This window comes from Suricata suricatta, chromosome 3 (genome assembly GCF_006229205.1).
Source record: "Suricata suricatta isolate VVHF042 chromosome 3, meerkat_22Aug2017_6uvM2_HiC, whole genome shotgun sequence".
Taxonomy (NCBI): domain Eukaryota; kingdom Metazoa; phylum Chordata; class Mammalia; order Carnivora; family Herpestidae; genus Suricata; species Suricata suricatta.
In genome coordinates, this window is record NC_043702.1 from 132,431,742 (window position 1) to 132,453,026 (window position 21,285).

The 21,285-nt window shown below is 35.2% G+C and overlaps 1 protein-coding gene across 6 annotated transcripts in view; it reads right to left on the reverse strand.

Annotated features, from left to right (window-relative positions):
• Positions 1-21,285, reverse strand: part of SMG7 (SMG7 nonsense mediated mRNA decay factor) — a 90,430-nt gene that overhangs the window by 30,463 nt on the left and 38,682 nt on the right. For all 6 annotated transcript variants that reach the window (XM_029935221.1, XM_029935222.1, XM_029935223.1 and 3 more), the window contains 3 exons: positions 8,594-8,625; positions 6,074-6,191; positions 4,199-4,331 (listed from right to left, as the gene is read on the reverse strand). In XM_029935221.1, the coding sequence (XP_029791081.1) occupies positions 4,199-4,331; positions 6,074-6,191; positions 8,594-8,625 (283 nt within the window). The remainder of the gene's footprint in view (positions 1-4,198; positions 4,332-6,073; positions 6,192-8,593; positions 8,626-21,285) is intronic.

Consider the following 21,285-nt stretch of genomic DNA (forward strand, 5'->3'; position numbering starts at 1 on the left):
GTGGTGGTGATGGAGGAGGGCACTTGTGGGGAAGAGCACTGGGTGTTGTATGGAAATCAATGTGACAATAAAATATTATAAAAAAAAAAATTAAAAAAAAAATGCAAACTGTATCAGGTTACTCCTCTGCCTCCTCTCCAACGGTTTGCAACTACACTTAAAGATTAAAATTCAAAACTCATCTCTCATCTTGGCCTAAAAGATTGTACAGTGACCTGGACTTGATCTATATCCTCTATACCTGGTGGCTTAAACTGTACTATGTGCAATCAAGAAAGATGTATAAAACATTACTGTCAGCAACACCATTAACTGCTTTAATTGTCAAACCAAGGCAACATAATGCACATAAAATATCCTATTAATGTTAATATATGAAATAGTTTATTAATGTTCATTCTACAATTGTTTTAATTGCTCATCCACCACCTAAAGAACAGCGGGGGAGAAAATCAATGCTTATTATAAAAATCAAAAAAATATTTTCAAATTTAGCTGAGCCATATATTTTTCATTATAAAATAATCTGAATGATTTTATTATTTACCTGCCTATAAAATTATGTTTACAAATACCATACTCCTTCAATAAAAATGATGATTCTTGTTTTCCTTCTCTGCGGATTTATCAATGTGCAATTAAAGCTTTGGAAATGTGTTACATATATACTACATCATAAGAAAGGTTAAGCATCATGTTTCTGGGTGATAAACCAATCTGTATAATGGCTATTAGAAAAATGTATTATAGCATATGGAGGTCCTCCCTCGTCCTCCCATGGCCAGGCGGTCGGAGTCCCTCCTGCTCCCCCTGCTTCAGCTGTGTTCATTCAAAATTCCACTTTCTACTGCATAGGGAGGGGGAGGAATACAGATTTGAATCAGACTGGAGTCTTAAAACTAGACTATATTTCAAAAACCTAAAAGCAACCAGGATGTTATGAAATCTTTCTAAGAAGTTACGGTAGAAATCTAGAATTCAACGAAGCATAGCTGAAAGTAGTTAAGGGGGTATTTGTTCATACTCTGAGCTGAGATTCCTCAATTAACATTATCAAGTCAAACTGAAACCCAATAATAACATGATTTTTTCATCACCTTAAAAAAATCTTCATAAACATCAACATAATAGTTTCACAAATTTTCATTTTACAGATATGTCATAATTTAATCATTGCTCTATTATAAGATACCGGTGTAATTTTAAGATCTGAATTATAGTATCTATTTGTTCTTTTAAATATAAATATTATTGTCCTTACTAAATATCCACTGATCTGGGGCACCTGGGTGGCTTAGTTGGTTAAGTGTCTAGTTGTTGATTCTGTCTCCTCCTCTCTCTCTGCCCCTCCCCTGCTCACACTCACTCCACTAATCTATGGATAAAGAAAAAACTATACTTAAAAAAAAAACACCTGGTAACATTAGAAAACTCTAAATTAAATGAAAGAACATAAGAAGAAACTAGAGAAAAAGATATCTGCCAAAAATAATGGAAAAATGAATATCCTAGTATAAATCAGACAAATCACCATGAAAAAAAAATAGGATCCAAATGATGATCAGAAGTAAATAATGACTTATATAAAATACAAGTATCTAACAAAATAGAAATGCAGTTCAATACGAATAACCCAAACATTAAATTTTAAAAGAAAAATTATTTTCCATCTAACAAGTGTTAAGTTACTCATTTAATCATGCATTCACTTTTACTGAAAACACTTAATGCTGGCAAGCATGCATCAAGACAGACACTTTTACGGGGGTGCCTGAATGACTCAGTCAGTTGATGTCCGACTTCAGCTCAGGTCATGATTTCACAGCTTATGAGTTCTAGCCCCGCCTTGGGCTCTGTGCTGATAGTGTGGAGCCTGGAGCCTGCTTCAGATTCTGTCTCCCTTTCTCTCTGCCCCTCTCCCACTTGGGCTGTGTGTGTGTGTGTGTGTGTGTCTCTAAAAGAAAGACGGACACTTACATACACTGCTGATGGAAATATAAAAATATAAATGATAGTCCTTTGGGAAATAACAATGTGTATTAAGAGTTTTAGAGCTTGATAAGAAACGGGCACCCTCCTACACGGTTGGTGGGAATGTGAACTGGTACAGCCGCTCTAGAAAACAGTGTGGAGGTTCCTCAAAAAACTATCCATAGAACTCCATTATGACCCAGCAATAGCACTGCTAGGGATTTACCCAAGGGATACAGCAGTGCTGATGCATAGGGGCACATGTACCCAATGTTAATAGCAGCACTGTCAACAATAGCCAAATCATGGAAAGAGACTAAATGTCCATCAACCAATGAATGGATAAAGAAGATGTGGTGTATATATACACAATGGTGTACTACATGGCAATGAGAAAGAAAGAAATCTGGCCATTTGTAGCAAAGTGAATGGACCTTGAGGATGTCATACTAAGCAAAATAAGTCAGGCAGAGAAGGACTGCTGTGTTTTCACACATAGGTCTAACAGGAGAAACCTAACAAGGAACCATGGGAAGGGGAAGGCGGGGAAAGAAATTTAGGGAGAGGGAGGGAGGCAAATCATGAGACTCTTGAATACTGAAAACAAACTGAGGGCTGAAGAGAGAGGAGGAAAGGGGAAGGAGGGTGATGGTCATGATGGGGGGCACTTGTGGGGAAGAGTACTGGGTGTTATATGGAAACCAACTTGGCAATAAACTATTTTAAAAAAGTTTTATAGCTTGATTATCCAATGATTTTATTCATCATCCAGTGAAGAGCTGTCATCATGAAATAATCCAATATTAGAGAAAATGCTTATCAAACTGTATGACAATACAAAGGAAAACTTACATTATGTTTATAACATAGATTTAACACTGGATATGTAAAACTATGTCCAGAATTATTAAAGAATCAGAAGCATATATATTAAAGTGGTCATTTATCCTGAACAGGAGAAATAAAAAAGTTTTTTCTGTATAATTTCCAAATTTCTTACAATTTATATGCATTATTTTTATAATTAGAAAACAAAAAAGGAATATCTATTAATGTATCCATCTCTTCATTTAGACTGGATATTCCCTTAAAATAAGGAAAAGACTATCTTTTTTCCCTCCATATCCTCAGTATCTATAGTGTGCCTTAAAAAGAGTAGGCTTTTAAAAGCCTATTTGAGGAATGAACTAATCTTTAACATCTGCTTTAAGGACTAGTTAGTGGTACATCTCCAGAAGTACCAACTTCTGCTAGAAGTTGGCATCAGTTTAAAAATGAATTCTGAAAATAAGAACCATACTTTAGTTCTTCCAATGATCAACTGTGAAGAACGTTTAAGTCTAAGTAAAATAACCCCTGTAAGATGATGGCTAATTATGTAACAACTTCTAAAACAGAGCCTTTCCTTTTCCTTCATCCCAAGAAATGGTAAAACCCAAATGGAGCCAAAATAAAGGTAGCAATGGTCAAGGAGCAGCACAGAGACAATGGGCAAAGATTTCTTTGAGTCTTAAGATCTTCAAAACTGTGTCTCACCATTCTAAGATGAGAGTTTATACACATTCTATTAACTAAATTATGAATGGTACTACAAATGGACGAGATGAAGTTTTCTAAAATATTCTGTTCAAAGAAAATTCCTTGTTCAGAAAGATCTTTCTTTTACCTGCCCGATTTAGAAGTTTTATCAGAATGTAACCAAAGACAAGATTTAAGTCTCTGAGGATGATAAATAAAAGCTTATTGGAGGAAAATGTACTCCATTTCTTAGGTAGCTTAATAGCATTTAAAGCTTCAGATAAATTCTACTAAACACATAACACTATGAAAACTCACTTGATATCACAAATTTTGACTATTTCTTGCCTGGCACAATATAGCTGTTACTTTCATAACGACTATACCCAGACCCATAAATTCACACTTGCTCTAATACCGCTTATAACAGACTACTTTGGCTGTTTCACTAAGCAAGATACGGCTCTCATTACCCTTTTTCTACTCACACAATTGTATCTCCAACCTTTATGCCAAAACATCAAACTTTTTAGATTGGGTCTTTTTTGTTTAAAGGTCTTATAGCCAACAATTTGGGATATTTTTATTCACTTGAGATTATAGGTGATCAAATCCTGGATGGCCCACATAGTTGTGACCAAAAGTGCTTTTTGAACGAAGAACATTCATAACTAATTCTAGGAGAATTGATAGATAACACAGAACTCACCTGAGTATAGAAGCCACTAGCTGCCTCTAGGAACAGAGAAAGGTTTGCCTGAACTTCACTCCGATTCGGGTTTGCTCGATTCTTTGCTTGGCCTTGTAGTGTTGTGATCTGATTCTTAAAGGCATGATTCCAGCTGAAAACAAAATGTAATTCTATTTGGTATAGCAGTGACTCACTGGGCAGACACTGGTCCCCCTGAGAACAAGAAAGAACTGTTTGTTATAATTATAACACACTAGATAGTAAACCTGCATTAAAGTTATTCACTTATTTAAATAACTTTATGCTCCTCTTTGAGCAAGAGCAGACATGCAATAGAATCCAACTGACCTTAGTAAACACTTACCAAATGTTTGAATAATCAGACTGTGGCTTCAGTTATTAATCTTTTAGAACTACTAGAGTTAGAGCCTATTTAGGAATCCCAGTACAAAACAAGAACTACAGTCGCAAGACCAAAGTAAAAGTAAGCTATTAACAAATTGCTACACACTGTGCCAAGAAACAACCAAGTATATCCTATTAAGTGACATGGATAAGGGGAAATATTTTTAATATTAAGCCATCTCTCTTATTTCCATAAAACCTACTTCCCACAGCACTCTGTTCTAATTCTTTTTAATGCTTTCTGTATTTCTCTCGGGGTTAATATTTTCTTCACAGCTTGAAATATAAGTTCATTTTTTGACATTTCAATTTTGGCTATTTAAAATAGGAAAAAAACACAATGCTGAAATATGGCATATCAAAATTCTATTATAAAATGTTTTTCATGAATCAAGCTGTCTAGAGAATCATTTTAGATTCAGTTAGGGTGAAATATAGTCATTCCTTAACTTGGAAACCACAGTACGGTGGGGGGAAGGGGGAGGGGGTAAGGGGGAGGGGAACAAAAACCAGAAGTAGGATGGAGGAGGATTATTTCTGGCTTGATCAAAGAAGCAAACAGAGATGAAAGGTCTACAACCTACCTGGAAAGTACCTAATTCTTTATCAACATCAAGTTTTGAGTCTTTAGAGCAGTGCGTTTTTAATGGTTCTTTAGGACAATCACTCCCTCAGTATTTCTGATATTTTATCTTTGCCTCTAATATCATAGATATGGATTCTGAGTGGCTGTGATTAAGCTTTTATTACTAGAACTCCTAAAAATATAAAGTATCTAGGAAAGGTGTACATGATACGAAAAACTAATCTTCACCACAACTTAGGGTAGTAGGCATTACTAAACAGAATATTCTTAATTGATTTTTAATACTCCATCAGGCTAACTTAATCCAATTTATAAGGCAAGGCCCTCCACAAAAGGCATTTATTTACTCACTTGGGAATCTGTTCATCTGTCATTTCACCTCTCATAGAAAGAACAAGTGGAATTGCCTAAATATACAAAATCTTTCTTTAGTTTTATTGGGGGGGGGGGGATACCTACTTATTTTATAAAAGGAAAACGTTCCCTTACAATGCAGACACATTTTCCTTTGGAAGAAATTTACAGAATCAAACCAAAGAAGATTTATCTAAAGCTTACTACTGAATTTCTTTTTTAATCCTGGTTTAAATGCAGGACTGAACACATACAGAGAATCCCAACACTGTCATGAAATATATAATGATTTATTTTTGTGGTCTGCCCTAAAGACCTTAATAAGACTCAACTCCAGGCATTTCTCCTCTTGTTGCCTAAGACTATCTGAAATAATAACAATGGTCAATATTCTATTCAAAATAATCACAAGTATTAGGATTTTTTTTTTCATTGAAAGACCTTACTCTGAGATAGGTTAAGAAGAAACAACCAAATTGTTCTTTTTTATTCTAAAGACTTGGTGAGATTCTTGATCTTACAGGGACATCCCAAATGACAGTACTTACAGATCCTGTTCTACTTTCTTGTCTAAAGCGTATTCCAAATCAGTAACTAGCATTTTCTGGTACAGGTCCTGCAGAGCCTGCCTGGATGTCCAGACCTCAGCTGGACCCAGCTTAGAATCTGAGTAACAAAACAAACAAACAAACAGCAGATAGACAGAAAAACACATAGTTAAAACCATTATACTACACCAATGACTCCTTCCCTCTCCATTCCCCAAAGCAAAACCCTGCTTTATACCACAGACTGCTGCAGAAGTTTTATCCTACTACATTTTAAAATGACTTTCACCTTGTGGCTAATAACTAAATCTGGTTCAAAACACTTTAGTTTGGATTTCTACATTTTCATATCATAGGAAGCCATATGCCCCAAAAGTCCCCCCTCCTGACATGATGAACTGCCAACATGGTCTGTTTACTCTCATAACTATCTCTTTGTCCAGAGAAGCCTTTTTCTTTCTCTGGTATCATTCCCACCAACTGTCCTTACAGAATCTTCAGGTCTTTGGACAATCCAGCAGTTGTTTGTGCATTCTGTTGTTATTCCTACTCTCTATATGTCAATCCAATAAAGCCATAACAGTAAGGGTTATTTTAATGATTGGTAAATTGCTTGCCAAGAAACTTTTGTGAGCAACCCATACCTGCCGTTTAACATAAATGAGAATTCATAGCACCTGGTGATTAAGCTGCTGAAGAGGCCAAATGAGAAACTGGGTGAAAGACGAAATCAGGAAGTCAAGCTACGACAAAACATGATACTCCATTGGGGCCATACTGTCTGCCAGAGTTCTGCAAGACACCTTAGCTTATGAGTGTGATGACTGGCAGTGAGCTGCCCCAATAGAAGAACTTAATAACAGACTTTTCAATTCGGCTTCTGATTACATTTAATATTTTACTACGACACAAATGGCATAATCTCTACTCTTCTCTAAGTCTGCAAATAAAATCTCCTGAATATTTCAGTTAATCCTCACAAGAGTTTGCTATTAAAAAAAAAAAACAGGGTGTAGTAAACAGGGTGTGGTTATCAGCTTCCTGGTCCCCTATTAGGTTTTAGGACTAAATAAATAGATTTATAGATTTATTCAATCTTGTTTCAATTCATCGATGGCAAGGAAAGGATTATAAGTGATCACTAACGGTTTTATCAGACAGACTACCATTTAAATTACTTAATATGTTCATGTTTCTAGGCAGCCAAATGCTCCCCATAAAAGCCAAACCCTAAGCCTACTTCCTGAGGATATTCAATACTTAAGAAAAAGTAGAAAGTATAGATAGCCTAACACTGATCCATGCACAATTTTGGTCACAAAATGCGTATTATACCTAGCACGATAAGACAAAAGCATAATGTAGTGCCTCAGAGCTGACAATGATATCCATAGTAAGGAAGATGATGACAGTTATGTTAATAACGGGAAGAACTGAGGTGCTATACTAAAAAAACCTGTAAAAAGTGTTCTTTTTATTTTTTTTTCTTTTTTACCTTGAAGAGGACAATGATATTACCCACAAATTCTTAACATTAGCCATCAATATTAACATTAGCCTGCAATGTTGAGAAAAAGATATCGCGAGGTGCCTGGGTGGCTCAGTCGGTTAAGTGTCCAACTTTGGCTCGGGGAATGATCTCACAGTTTGTGAGTTCGAGCCCCGCATCGGGCTCTGTGCTGACAGCTCAGAGCCTGGAGCCTGCTTAGGATTCTGTGTCTCCCTCTCTCTCTCTGACCCTCTCCCGTTCACGCTCTGTTTCTCTCTCTGTCTCAATAATAAAATTAAAAACATTAAAAAAAAAATCCCTGGCTATTCAAAACAAAAACAGTAAGGGACAAAAGAAAGGTGGCAAGGCAGTTCACTCAATTTCAAGGACGTTTAGTAGAGTTTTCTTACAAATATTTTTTCCCAATGTTTGCTTATTATTCAAGTTTGGAGAACTATAAGCAGGAAGACATGAACCTAATTCCATACAATATTTTTGTTTATATATGAATTCTTTCATGTCTTAAATTGATGACAAATAGTTCATAAAAATTAAAGAGCTATATGCATTAAATTAATTAATATTCAATACAATGTAGTACAGACCATATAAAATTCTTGACCATCTAAGTAAGACTTCAAAGTTCAGGGGCAGCTGGATGGTTCAGTTGGTTAAGCATCTTGATTTCAGCTCAGCTCATGATCTCAGGGTCTGCGGGTCCAAGCCCGGCACTGGGGGAGCTGTCAGCACAGAGCCTCTTAAAATTCTCTCTTTTCCTCTCTCACTGCCCCTTTCCTGCTGGCTCATGCATGAGTGTTCTCTCTCTCTCTCTCTCTCTCAAAATAAATAAATAAACATAAAAAAAAGAATTCAAAGTTCACAAACAGTAATTATTTAAAGCAAATTATAAGTCATCATCCCTTTTGGCAAGTAGGACAGGGCAACAAGTAATATAGGAAAAATGAGACCCTTTTGTTAATTCCCTTAATGGTACAAAATAAACCATGAAAACCAAATGAGCCAGCCAATACCTGTCATGTCAGCCTTCAGGACTTCTGCCTGCCTAAAAAAGGGAAAAAAGAACATCAGTTAGAAACAAACTAGGCCTACTCAACTTAAGTAATACTAAAAGCTAAAAGTAAGGTGAAACCATATACTACATAAAGATGCATAGTACCTCTATTTGTGACACTGCAAATAGTGTCCCTGCTTTAATATCCAAGGTAGCACTAGGTCTTGGCAAACTGATGCTATAACTTAAAAGTATATAGGGTCACCATGAATTCTATGAGTAGAGTTTACATTCTTGGGTTTTCCTCCAAATCTGATACATTTAAGATAATATTAAATGATACTCATCAAACAAATTTTCCTTCAACACAGCCAGGAAATTCTATGCTTCTCAATTCACTAACCACTGTAACTATCTCAAAATCCCCACTTTCCTCAGACGTTGATTTCTGGTCTCTTCCTGAGGCTCACCCCTTTCGGTAAAGGCCGGTTCCATCTCAGGAAAAACAATGCCCAGTTACTAAACACTACATTCCCACAACCCTCTTCTTTTTCTCTCCTGTTAAAACACAAGAGGCACTGCATCTCTTATTTAAGACCAGTAATTCCACTTGGGTAGGCTCTCTAGCCTTTAATAAGAACTCCTCCTTTAATTACCCCCTTCCTTCTTCAATAATTTTGAAACTTCTCTCTCAATTGGATCCTTCCTTTTCTTAAGTATTTTAAACATGCCCAAGTCTGTCACAGTTTTAAAATCCTCTGTCCTGCATTCTCCTCTGGCTGCTGGTTTCCTTCCTCTCTCAAATTCTTCAAGAATTGCCTATAATCAAGATGTCCAAAACTGAACTCACGAACCCCAAGTCCCCATTCCTGATAATTTTTCTAGTGTTTTTTGCCCTACCAAATGTATCAGTGCTTTCCAACTGTGAAAGGCAGATACCTGAAATTCACCTAAGACAACTTTCTCTCAAATCCCTGGTAATCTATCAACTCCTCCAGAGAATTCTATCAACTAAATATATCTTGAATGTGTGGATTTCTCTTGACTTCTTCTTCATCCACTCACATTCAAGTTATGAACTCTCCTTTGCTGCGACTAATGCAAAGTCACCCAACGGTTTTCTCCATTTCACTCTGGCCCTATTTCATTCTGTTCTTCCACTGCCGCACTCTAAAAATTAGAGTCTGCCCTCTGCTTCTACCATTATTCTCTTCTCTCCTTGATCTCTGTGCTCTAGTCACTGGACTTCTGGTTTCTCCAATGTGCTCTGCTCCTTTCATACTTAGGGCCTTTGTAAAGAAGAGTCCTTTGCTAGGAATAGCTCTTCCCCCCTTGTCTGGTTAATTATTACTCATCCTTTGTCTCAGAAACACAACTTTCTCAAGAAATCTTACTTAGGTGAAAATAGTCCCATTTTATACTCTCAAAGCACTAACTTTTTTCTGCATAGTAGATATCACAAGTTTTAAGAATGCTCACCATCACAACCCCTATGCCTATTAACACAGCACCTAGCATACAGTAGGCATTCAATAAATGTCTTTTAAGTGAAAAAAGGAATAAATCATGTTCATATGCTCTAAAAAGCTATGTATATAAACTAATGAGATTTCCATTTCTAAAAACAAACCTGGACATAAAAGCTAGAAAATATTCAGAGGTTCTAAAATTTTTACTGTAAATGTTAGGTATTTAATATTAGTTGTGAGTTTTAGTTTCATTAAAACATAACACGAACCTTTTCATCTTCTTAGCCTTTAAAAAAATATTTTTTCTAAATTAAATTTTCAAACAGAATCATAATTGGGAGTTATACAGGTAACCACAAGCCATATAAGAGCTATCATTACAAATGAATAATACAAATAAATAGCAATACTTTATCCTCAACTGTAACATCATATCAAATTCCATTATTTATATTACCTAGTTCACTGTTTGCTTTGGGTGTTAAACTTTGCCATTAAAAAAAGAAACAGCTTTCACAAGGTTTGTTGACTTATCCCATTAAAATCTCAGATCATAAAATGTAATAAAGAATACCAACTATCCTGCAGAAGATGTTACATACAAACCTAATGTCAATCACAAATCAAAAATCAGTAATAGATATGCAAGTAATAAAGAGACAGGAATCTGAGTATATCCCTAAAGAAAGCCAACAAATCATGAAAGAGAACAAGAGAAGAATCAGAGACAACTGCAAAAATAACCATAAAAAAACAAAATGGCAATAAATACTTATCAATAATTACTTTGAATATAAACAAACTAAATGCTCCAATGAAAAAGTCACAGGGTAACAGTGAATTAAAAGAGCAAGACCAATCTATATGATACCTTTAAGAGACTAATTTCAGAACTAAAGACACCTACACCTACAGTTTCAAAGCACAGGGATGGAGAAACGTTTATCATTCAAATGGCTGTCAAAAGAAAGCCAGGGTAGCAATACTTAAAGCAGACAAAATCGACTTTAAAACAAAGACTGTAACAAAACACAGAGAATGACACTATGTAATAATAAAGGAGACAATCTAACAAGATAACACAATTATAAATATTTATGCACCCAATATGGAAGCACAAATACATAAAACAGTTAAGAAAAACATAAAGAAACTATTCAGTAATAATACAATTAATAGTAGGCGATCTTAACACTTAACATCAGTTGAACAGAACATCCAACCAAAAAATCAACAAGGAAACAGTAGATTTGAATAACACAGTAGACCAGATGGATTTATCAGATATATTCAAAATATTCCATCCTAATATATCAGAACATACATTCTTTTCAAGTGCACATGGAACATTCTCCAGAGTAGATCACATATTAGGCCACATTCAAATTCAAAACATTCAAATTCAAAAAGATCAAAGTCATACCATGCATCTTTTGAAACTAGAAATCAATCACAATAAAATGTCTGAAAAAAAGAGCACGAATACATGGAGGTTAAAAACCATGCTGCTAAACAATGAATGGGTCAACAAAGAAATCAAAAAATTACATGGAAGCAAATGAAAATGAAAATATAATGGTGCAAAATCTTTGGGATGCAGCAAAAGCAAAATTTCTAAGAGGGAAATTTATAGCAATATGGGCCTACCTCAAGAAACAAGAAAAGTCTCAAATAAACAATCTAACTGTAAATCTAAAGGAACTAGGAAAAGAACAAAATCTAAAGCCAGGAGAAGGAAGGAAATAATAAAGAGTAGACCAGAAATGATATATAAAAACTAAAAGAAGCAACCTAGCCTTAAATCTAAAGGACCTAGAAAAAGAACAAAACCCAAAGCCAGCAGAAGGAAAGAAATAATAAAGACTAGAACAGAAATGATACATATAAACTAAAAAAAAAAAAACAAAAAAACAGACCAATGAAACCAGGAGATGGTTCTTTGAAAAGATCAACAAAATTGATAAACCTCTAGCTAGACTCATTAAAAAAAAAGAAACAAAGAAAAAGCACCCAAATAAAATCCCTAATGAAAGAAGAGAAATAACCAATACCACAGAAATACAAATAATTTTAAGAGATTTTATGAAAAATTATATGCCAACATATCGGACAACTGAGAAGAAATAAATTCCTGGAAACATATAACCTACCAAAAGTGAAGAGGGAGAAATAGAAAATTTGAACAGACTAAGATTACCAGCAAAGAAACAATCTTTAATCAAAAAAATGCCCAAAAAACACAAGTCCAGAATCAAACGGCTTTATAAGAGAATTCTCCCAAACATTTAAAAAAGATCTAACATCTATTCTTCTCAAACTATTCCAAAAAGTCCAAGAAGGAAAACTTCCAAATTCATTCACTTTCTTCATTCCTGATACCAAAACCAGTTTATAAAGACACCAAAAACAAAAAACAAAGCCCTGCAGGCCAATATCTCTGATGAATATAGATGCAAAAATTGTCAACAAACCTAACAATACATTAAAAAAAAAATCATTCATCAGGATCAAGTGGGATTTATTCCTAGGATGCAAGGGTAGTTCATATTTGCAAATCAATCTGATACATCAAATAAGAGAAAAGATAAATACTATATGATTATTTCAACAGATGTAGAAAATGCCATCTGACAGAATACAACATCCATTCATGATAAAAAAAAAAAAAACCCTCAACAAAACAGGTTTCAAGGGAACATACAACATAACAAAGGCCATATAGTAAAAACCCACGGTGAACATCATACTTAATGAAAGAAAAAAAAACGAGCATCTTTCTCCTAAGGTCAGGAACAAGACAAAGATGTCTACTCTCACCTCTTCTATTCAACACAGTAGTGGAAGACCTATCCACTGCAATCAGACAACAAAAAGAAATAAAAGGCATCCAAATCAGTAAGGAAGTAGTAAAACTTTCACTATTGCAGATGACACGATATTGTGCATAGAAACCCTAAAGACTTCACCAACAAACTACTCGAATAAATGAATTCAGTCAAATCGCAGGATACAAAGCCAATAATATGGAAATATGTTTTATTTCTGTACACTAATAATGAAGCACCATAAAGAGAAATTAAATAAACAATACATTTACAACTTCACCAAAAGTAACAAAGTGCCTACTAATAAACTTAACCAAAGAGGTGAAAAACATATACTCTGAAAACTATAAAACATTAAATGAAACAAACTGAAGATGACACAAAGAAATGGAAAGACACATGTTCATGGATTGGAAGAACAAATACATTAAAATGTCTACACTACCCAAAGCAATCTACAGATTGGCAGTCCTCACCAAAATACCAACAGTATTTTTCACAGAACTAGAACAATCCTGAAATTTATACTGAACCACAAAAGACCCCAAATAGCCAAAGCAATCTTGAAGAAAAGTAAAATTCTAGATTTCAAGATACACAACAAAGCTGCAATAATCAAAACAGTATGGTACTGGCACATAAACCGACATATCAATGGAAAAGAATAGAAAATCCAGAAATAAACCCACAATTATATACTCATTTAATCTTCAACAAAGGAGAAATGGGAAACACCAGCACCAAAAAAAAAAAAAAAAGAGACCGGTTCACTTTCTTATACCGTACACAAAAATAAACTCAAAATAGATTAAAGACCTAAATGTGAGACCTGAAACCATAAAAATCCTGGAAACAGCACAGGTAGTAATTTCTCTAACATCACCCTTAGCAACATTTTCTAACAGCTCCTGAAGAAAGGGAAATAAAAGCGAAAGTAAACTATGAGAACGCATCAAAGAAAAAGCTTCTACACAGCAGAGGAAATAAACAAACAAAAAGGCAAACAAACTCCTGAATGGAAGATGTTTGCAAATGTCTGATAAAGGATTAGTATTCAAAATACAAAAAGAACATAAAATAACACCCAAAACACAAATCATCCAATTAAAAAAATGGGCAGAAGACACGAACAGACATATCTCCAAAGAAGACATACAGATGGACAAAAGACACATGAAAAGATGCACAACACTGGGATGCCTAGGTGGCTCAGTCAGTTAAGCATCTGACTCTTGATTTTGGCTCAGGTCATGATCTCATGGTTTGTGCATTCGAGCCCTGCATTGGGCTCTGTGCTGACAGTGCAGAGCCTGCTTGGGATTCTCTCTCTCTCTTTCTCTCTGTTCCCCCTGACTTGTGTGCTCTCGTTCTCCCAAAATAGTAATCTTAAAAAAAAAAAAAAAAAAAAAGATTTCCAACATCGATGCAAACCAAACCTATGATGAGGTATTACTTCACACCTTTCAGAATGGCTAAAATAAAACACACAAGCTGGGGCACCTGGTGGCTCAGTCAGTTAAGCATCCAACGCTTGGTTTCAGTTCAAGAACTTAAGTTTCGGGGCGCCTGGGTGGTTCAGTCGTTTAAGCCTCCAACTTCGGCTCAGGTCAGATCTCACATTCGTGGGTTCTGTGTCTCCTTCTCTCTCTGCCCCTCCCCCTCTCGTGCCCTGTCTCTCTCTCTATCAAAAATAAATAAAACACTAAAAAAAAATTTAAAAAAAAAAGGAACTTAAGTTTCGTGATTTCAAGCCCTATGTCAGCTCTTTGCTGGCAGCACGGGGCTTGTTTGGGATTCTCTCTCTCCCCTTGCTCGCTCACTCTCCCCCCCCCCCCACCTCACGCTGTCTATCTCTCTCAAAATAAACAAACTTAAGAAATCCTCTTCTACTGCTGGTGGGACTACAAACCGGTGCAGCCACTGTGGAAAACAGTGTTGGTTCTTCCAAAAGTGAAAAAAATATTACCTTACAATCCAGTAATTGCATTACTGGGTATTTACCACCCAAATACAAAAAAACACCAATTCAAAGGGATACAATGCATCCCACTGTTTACTATAGCATTATTTATGATAGCCAAATTATGAAAACAGTGCAAATGTCCATTGATAGATGAGTGGAGAAAGAAGATGTGATATAATAATGTATAATGGAATAGAATTCAGCCATAAAAAGAATGAAATTATGCCATTTTCAATGATATGGGTGGAGCTAGAGAGTATAATGCTAAGGAAAGTAAGTCAGTCAGAAAGACAAATACCATAATTTCACTTATATGTAGAATTTAAAAAACAAAAACAAATGAGCAAGGAGAAAAAAAGACAAACCAAGAAACAGACTGGTAACTATAGAGAACAAAAAGATTACAAAGGGAAGGTGGGAGTGGGGGGGAATAGGTAACTAAGAGAACACTTATAATGAACACTGAGTAATATATAGATTATTGAATCACTATATTGTACACTTGAAACTAATATAACAATCTATATTAGCTACAGGATTAAAATTAAAAACTTAAAAAAGAATGCCATATATCCTATACTACCCATGTCAAAAGAACACACCCTTCCAAAATAAACAAACACGGAAACAAAAAATACAACATCCTATTGGAGCACTAATTTATGAACCTTATACTGAGAAAGCCAGTGCTAATTATATGCATCTGTACTAGACTCAATGTTTTCATTCTGTCCCTGAGCTGCAAAGTTACAAAGAATACATTTTACTATGTTTCCAGACATTAGCTAAAAAATTTACACTCAAGTATGCACAAGATATCTTATACTTAGAATCATGTGTCTAAAGGTTATTTTCGTATTCCAAACAAGATCTGCTTATAAATATCATTTTAGTATGCTACCATCTGCCTAATGAGGACACCAACTTTCTTTCAAAGATTTTACTGAGCATTTAACAGGAACTATTTACAAATAGTCTGTTTCTCTTACAGGCTGTCAGTAAGATTAAGTCTAATAATGTCTAATGTAAATCTAGCTATTCTGTAGCAGGCTTCCACTGATAAAGATCAAAATTTTACTTTATATTTTTATATACTACAATCTGTCCAAGAGAAACTGTAAAACTAAAAATTCAAGCACTAACAAAGAGCAAAACTGTCATAAAAACTTCCTGATATAAATGTTAAAGCATCTGAAATTCCAGGAGTTTGGATTCCTCGGTGTGACCAGAGCAGAGAGGCGCTCATCCTGTACATGGTTCTCTACTAGTTCTGAAAAGAGATACATTAGCGACTAACATAATCTTGCTAAATTGAATGGATACAAAGATAGCTTACATGGAAAATCTAACAACCTGAAGATATCTAGTATTATTCCTCTTATATAAACAAGGAAACCTGGGACGCCTGGGTGGCTCAGTCGGTTGAGCGTCCGACTTCAGCTCAGGTCATGATCTCACGGTTCATGGGTTCGAGCCCCATGTTGGGCTCTGTGCTGACAGCTAGCTCAGAGCCTGGAGACTGTCTTCGGATTCTGTGTCTCCCTCTCTTTTCTCTGACCCTCCCTGCTCATGTTGTCTGTCGTCTGTCTCTCTCTCAAAAATAAATAAAAACTTAAAAAAAATTAAACAAGGAAACTGAGGTTCTGAAATCTGAAATAATTTGCCCAGTCACAAAGCAATTAGGTACAATTAAGTACAAACTTAGTTCTGATTCCAAAGTCCAGTTATTTTTACTTCTTTCAAGTTAGAATTTAAAAATTCTGTGACATAAAAAGCTAATGTAGACTCTGTCAACTAAACACTAACAATTAAGTCACCTAGCCTAAACTAAAAGATTTGTTAAAATAGAAAATAAAATTCTGAGATTTTTAATCAAAAAGACCACAAGAAGTAAAATTTATATTCTAGTACAGTGGTCAGTCAGCCTGTGGGTGAAATTCCTTCCTTCACCCTGAATCTCTTTTTGTAAATAAACTTTACTGGGACACAGTCATGCCCTTTCATTTATGTACACTCTACGGCTGCTTTCTGCCACAAGGGCAGAGCTGAGTAGTTGAAACAATGACCACATGGCCCACCAAGCCTCAAATATTTATTATCCGGCCTCTTTACAGGAAGCTTTGCCTCCTCTGCTCTGGGGAGTACTTGATCAAAAAATGAGAAGTAAAATATCCATCAGTTCCCAAACCAAATAGTTTTTCCATATGAGGAATCATCAATAGTTTCCTTATAGACCTATTTTTATTAATGTAATCTTGCCACAAAGAGAACTACATTAAAAAATAGTCTTGTGTAACAAATAGTAAAGTTACTATGTGGAGACCATGCTATATTTTTTATGGCCTTAATCTGCAAACAGTTTAAAACCCTGTTAGGTTTATATACTACTATCTGCTAACTCTTCCTTTTTCCTGTGTATGAAAAGTACCCATTTAGACAGGAGAGAGGGTTAAACTGAGAATTATTATCACACAAGAGGAATCCCTATCATTCCCTTATACAATTTTATTTTTTTAATATAATATATAATATACAAGATCAAATCAACAGACGTGATCTTATACCAACTGCTTTCATAAAGACTGGTACATACTTGGCTATCTGATTATTCTACTTCATTAAGAAAAACTATGACACCTCAACTGACCTACTGATTTTGTTAAAGATTAATAGAGTTTATTAGCCAATGCTTATATTAAGAGAGAGAGTTTTTAAATGTTTTCTCTCGGTAGAAAGTTCTGGCAACATGAGTTCGTTTTTATTCTTACTTTAAGCATAAAGAATTAATGAAAACAATGAATGAACCAAAAATTAAAAATCATCATTCCTTCAATAATAAAATAACACCATTCAATAGTTACACAAAATACAAAGCTTTTGAAATACTAAATACATTGTGTCAGTTCTACTAAGAGAAAGTAAGCACGTCTACCAAGCAAGAAGAAAGAAAAGTCATCAAAAGCTGAATAAAATCTGAAATATTCAGCGATAAACAAAAGCACTGAAAGCTAACAACCTGAATATTCTTGGAGACTACATGAGCATCAAGATCTATAAATACATTCAATGTATTCTAATGCACTGGGTACTGAAATAGCCAATGCTATATATAGCACTTACTATTGTCGGACAATGTTCTAAGGGCTTTATAGAAATTAATTATTTAATCCATATTATGTACTATCCCTGCCCCCCACTTTCTAGATGTAGAAACCCACATAAATATAGGTTAAGTAACACATCCAATGTTATCAAGTCAGTAAGTAGTAAAGGTAGCACTTGCCCTCAATCAGTTTAGTTCCACAGGCTAACTCCTAACCATTACATCATAGTTCCTCCTACACAAGATTGCAAGAAAAAAAAAAAAAGGAATATGTGATAGAAATTGCCCACACAACTGGGGCTTTCAACACTTTAACATTTTATAATAATTTTTATAATGTCATTAGAGAAGAAAACACTAACAATAATTCGTATCTTCTTTAACAACTTGATTATACATAGTACTTACATAACAATGCAAGATAACATATATAATAAGATAATCTTTCTTAAGAACAGACATTAAAATCTGTGGTTTAAAATATAAGATATCTCTAAATCAGGGGCAGACACAATGGAAGATTCCTTCTATCTGAATTCTCAGCCCCATTTCTCTTATGAGCAGAACACAGGAAAATAACCCAGTACCTTCTAAACTCATAGTTGCTAAAGAAAAGTGAAATCACCTTCTTTTGTTTCAGGAGACAAGGCTAAAGCATTTTTTTTTAATTTAAATAAAAGCCATGGTAGGTTTTATTTCAAGTTAATATGTTTACTTATCTTCATAGAGTACTAAAGACTATTTGTAATAATAACAGTATTCATCAATTATAATCATACACATAATCACATGTATCATAATTATTTGTACAAAATAGGCCAGATACTGTAAGGTGAGTTGAGCGTACACATGCAAGCACTCAAATACACACTCTACCGACCTCTAAGACATCACCAAGTCTCATAGGATTAATGAAAAGAAAATCATATTGCTCTACTTTGGAATTTCACAGAGAAGGGTATCCAGGGAAGATGTTGTTCCTAAAGGAGTTTGTCTCAGTAAGAAAGAAAAACACTAATTTGCTTTCTCTCTATGGCACTTCACAGTTTGTCACGAATTTTCAAGCCTCCTGACATTATTCTAATGCTCTACATTACAACATTTATCCTACAATTTCTATTATTTGAAACTGTGTATCTAGTTTTATTAAGGGCCAATCCTCTTTCGAAATATCAAAGGATAAGAAGTTCTTCCATGCAGAGAAAATAGCACAAAAAAGCTAAGCTGAGTCAGTGAAGGTGTGGGACGGAAACAAAGTACAAGCAGACACAGGAGATAAGCTGGTGAACCAAGGCAGACAGCAGACTGTGAGACCTGGCATGACATGCTAACGAGCTCGGACTCTGCTGTATAAATAACATGCGACCAATGCTGAGTTTTAGGCAGGAGCATGGCATTGTCAGAATTGCCTTTTTACAAGATTACAGCCACGTGCATGAAAGAAGGCTTTAAAAAGGGCAAGAAGGGAAAGGAGAAAGTGACAATACAGAAGGGACAGAAAAACCTAGATTCAAGAAATACCTGTTAGTAAAATCAGTAGAAGGAAAGACAGAGCTGAGAAAACAGTCCAAATCATGCCCAGATGGTTAGCTTGGACAGCTGGGTATCTGAGAAAGGAAGAGGTATAAGCAGGAACTTACAGATTACGTGCCAGGCACAGAGGAGCCATTAAGACTAGGGATATACTGCTGGAGTGACCAGCACATTGATGGTAGTAAAAACTAGAAGAAAAATGTAATTGCCCAGAATGGCAGAAGGGAGAAACTAGCTCTCAATCTTCATTCTTTTTTGAGTATAGTTGACACACAACGTTACATTAGTTTCAGGTTGTACAACACAGTGTTTCAACACCTCTAATTGTTACACTATACTCAGCATGCGTGTAGCTACCATCTGTCACTATACGGAGTTATTACAAAACCACTGACCATATTCCCTATGCTATACCTTTTATTCCTGTGACTTATTCTTTCCATAACTGGAAGCCTGTAGCTCCTCCCCTTCACCCATTTATCTTGCCTGTTCTCACCATCCCCTTCAGGCAACCATCAGTTTGTTTCCTGTATTTACAGGTCTGATTCTGCTTTTTGTTTGTTTATTCACTTGTTCTGTTTTTATGGATTCTACACATAAGTGAAATCATATGGTTCCTCAAAAAATTAAAAATAGAAATACCATACAATCCAATAATGCCTACGGGGTATTTACCCATAGAAAATTAAAACACTAATCTGAAAAGATGTATGTATCTTTATGTTTATTGAATCATTATTTACAATAGCCAAGATATGGAAGCAACCCAAGTGTCCATTGACAAATGAATGGATAAAGAAGATGGAGCATGTATACACAATGGATACCAGGCAGCCACAAAAAGGATGAGATCTTGCCATCTGAGACAATATGGATAGACCTTGAAGTTATTCTGCTAAGTGAAGTCACAGAGAGAAAGACTTATACTCATTTTCAAGGGGCAGATTACTGTAAGGACTAGAAACTGGGTTGAATTTAGTGAAATAAGAGTCAATAATAACCCTGTCAGGGAACAGACAATGTCAAATTGCAGGGGGCTGAGAAACAATTAAGAAGATGTAGTTTAGGTCAATTCTTAAAATGCTAGGCAGTGAAGAAAAAGGGAAGAGGGCCACGGTGAAGAGAAGTTTCTTTTTTATAATGGTAGGGCCTTAAAACATGTTTAAAATGAAGAAATGAAGCTAGGAGAATGGAATAGGTTGAAGACTTAAAGAGAGAACAAAACTAATAGAGGATAATTCTGAAAGAGATGGAAGGTAATGATAATGTGAATAATAGGACAGTAGGCCAGACTGGCTTTGAAAAAGCAGCAGGATGAAACTGGAGGGAGGTGAGGTTAGATAGAAATGTGCCAGAAGAATCTGGTAGTGTAGGGAGAGGAGAGGTCAAGAGAATTCACAGCTACACACATGGCATCACTTTCAGAGATAAAGTAGGAGATGAGACCAGTGTCTAAACTAAGTGGGAGATAAACTAAGGAGAATGGTGAATCATTAGGACAATTACACAATGAGTAGGAAAGGGAGGCTTACCAAAGGCAAAGAAAAGAATTGAGAAAAAGTAATGAGACATGTATGGATTAGACACAATGAAAAAATTAATATGAAAATGCAAATTAAAACAGGTAAATATTTTTACTCTAAATAGCCAAAATAATAATACACATGCTAGCCTTAATGACGGCAGGTGCTACTTCTAAGGAACGCAATATAAAGTGGAAGTCACAAAGACATATACAGATGATTTCAATATACTATAGTTGAGTACAGGGATAAAGATGTATGCCTATAATTCAACTAGAGAAAGAGCCAGTAGGAG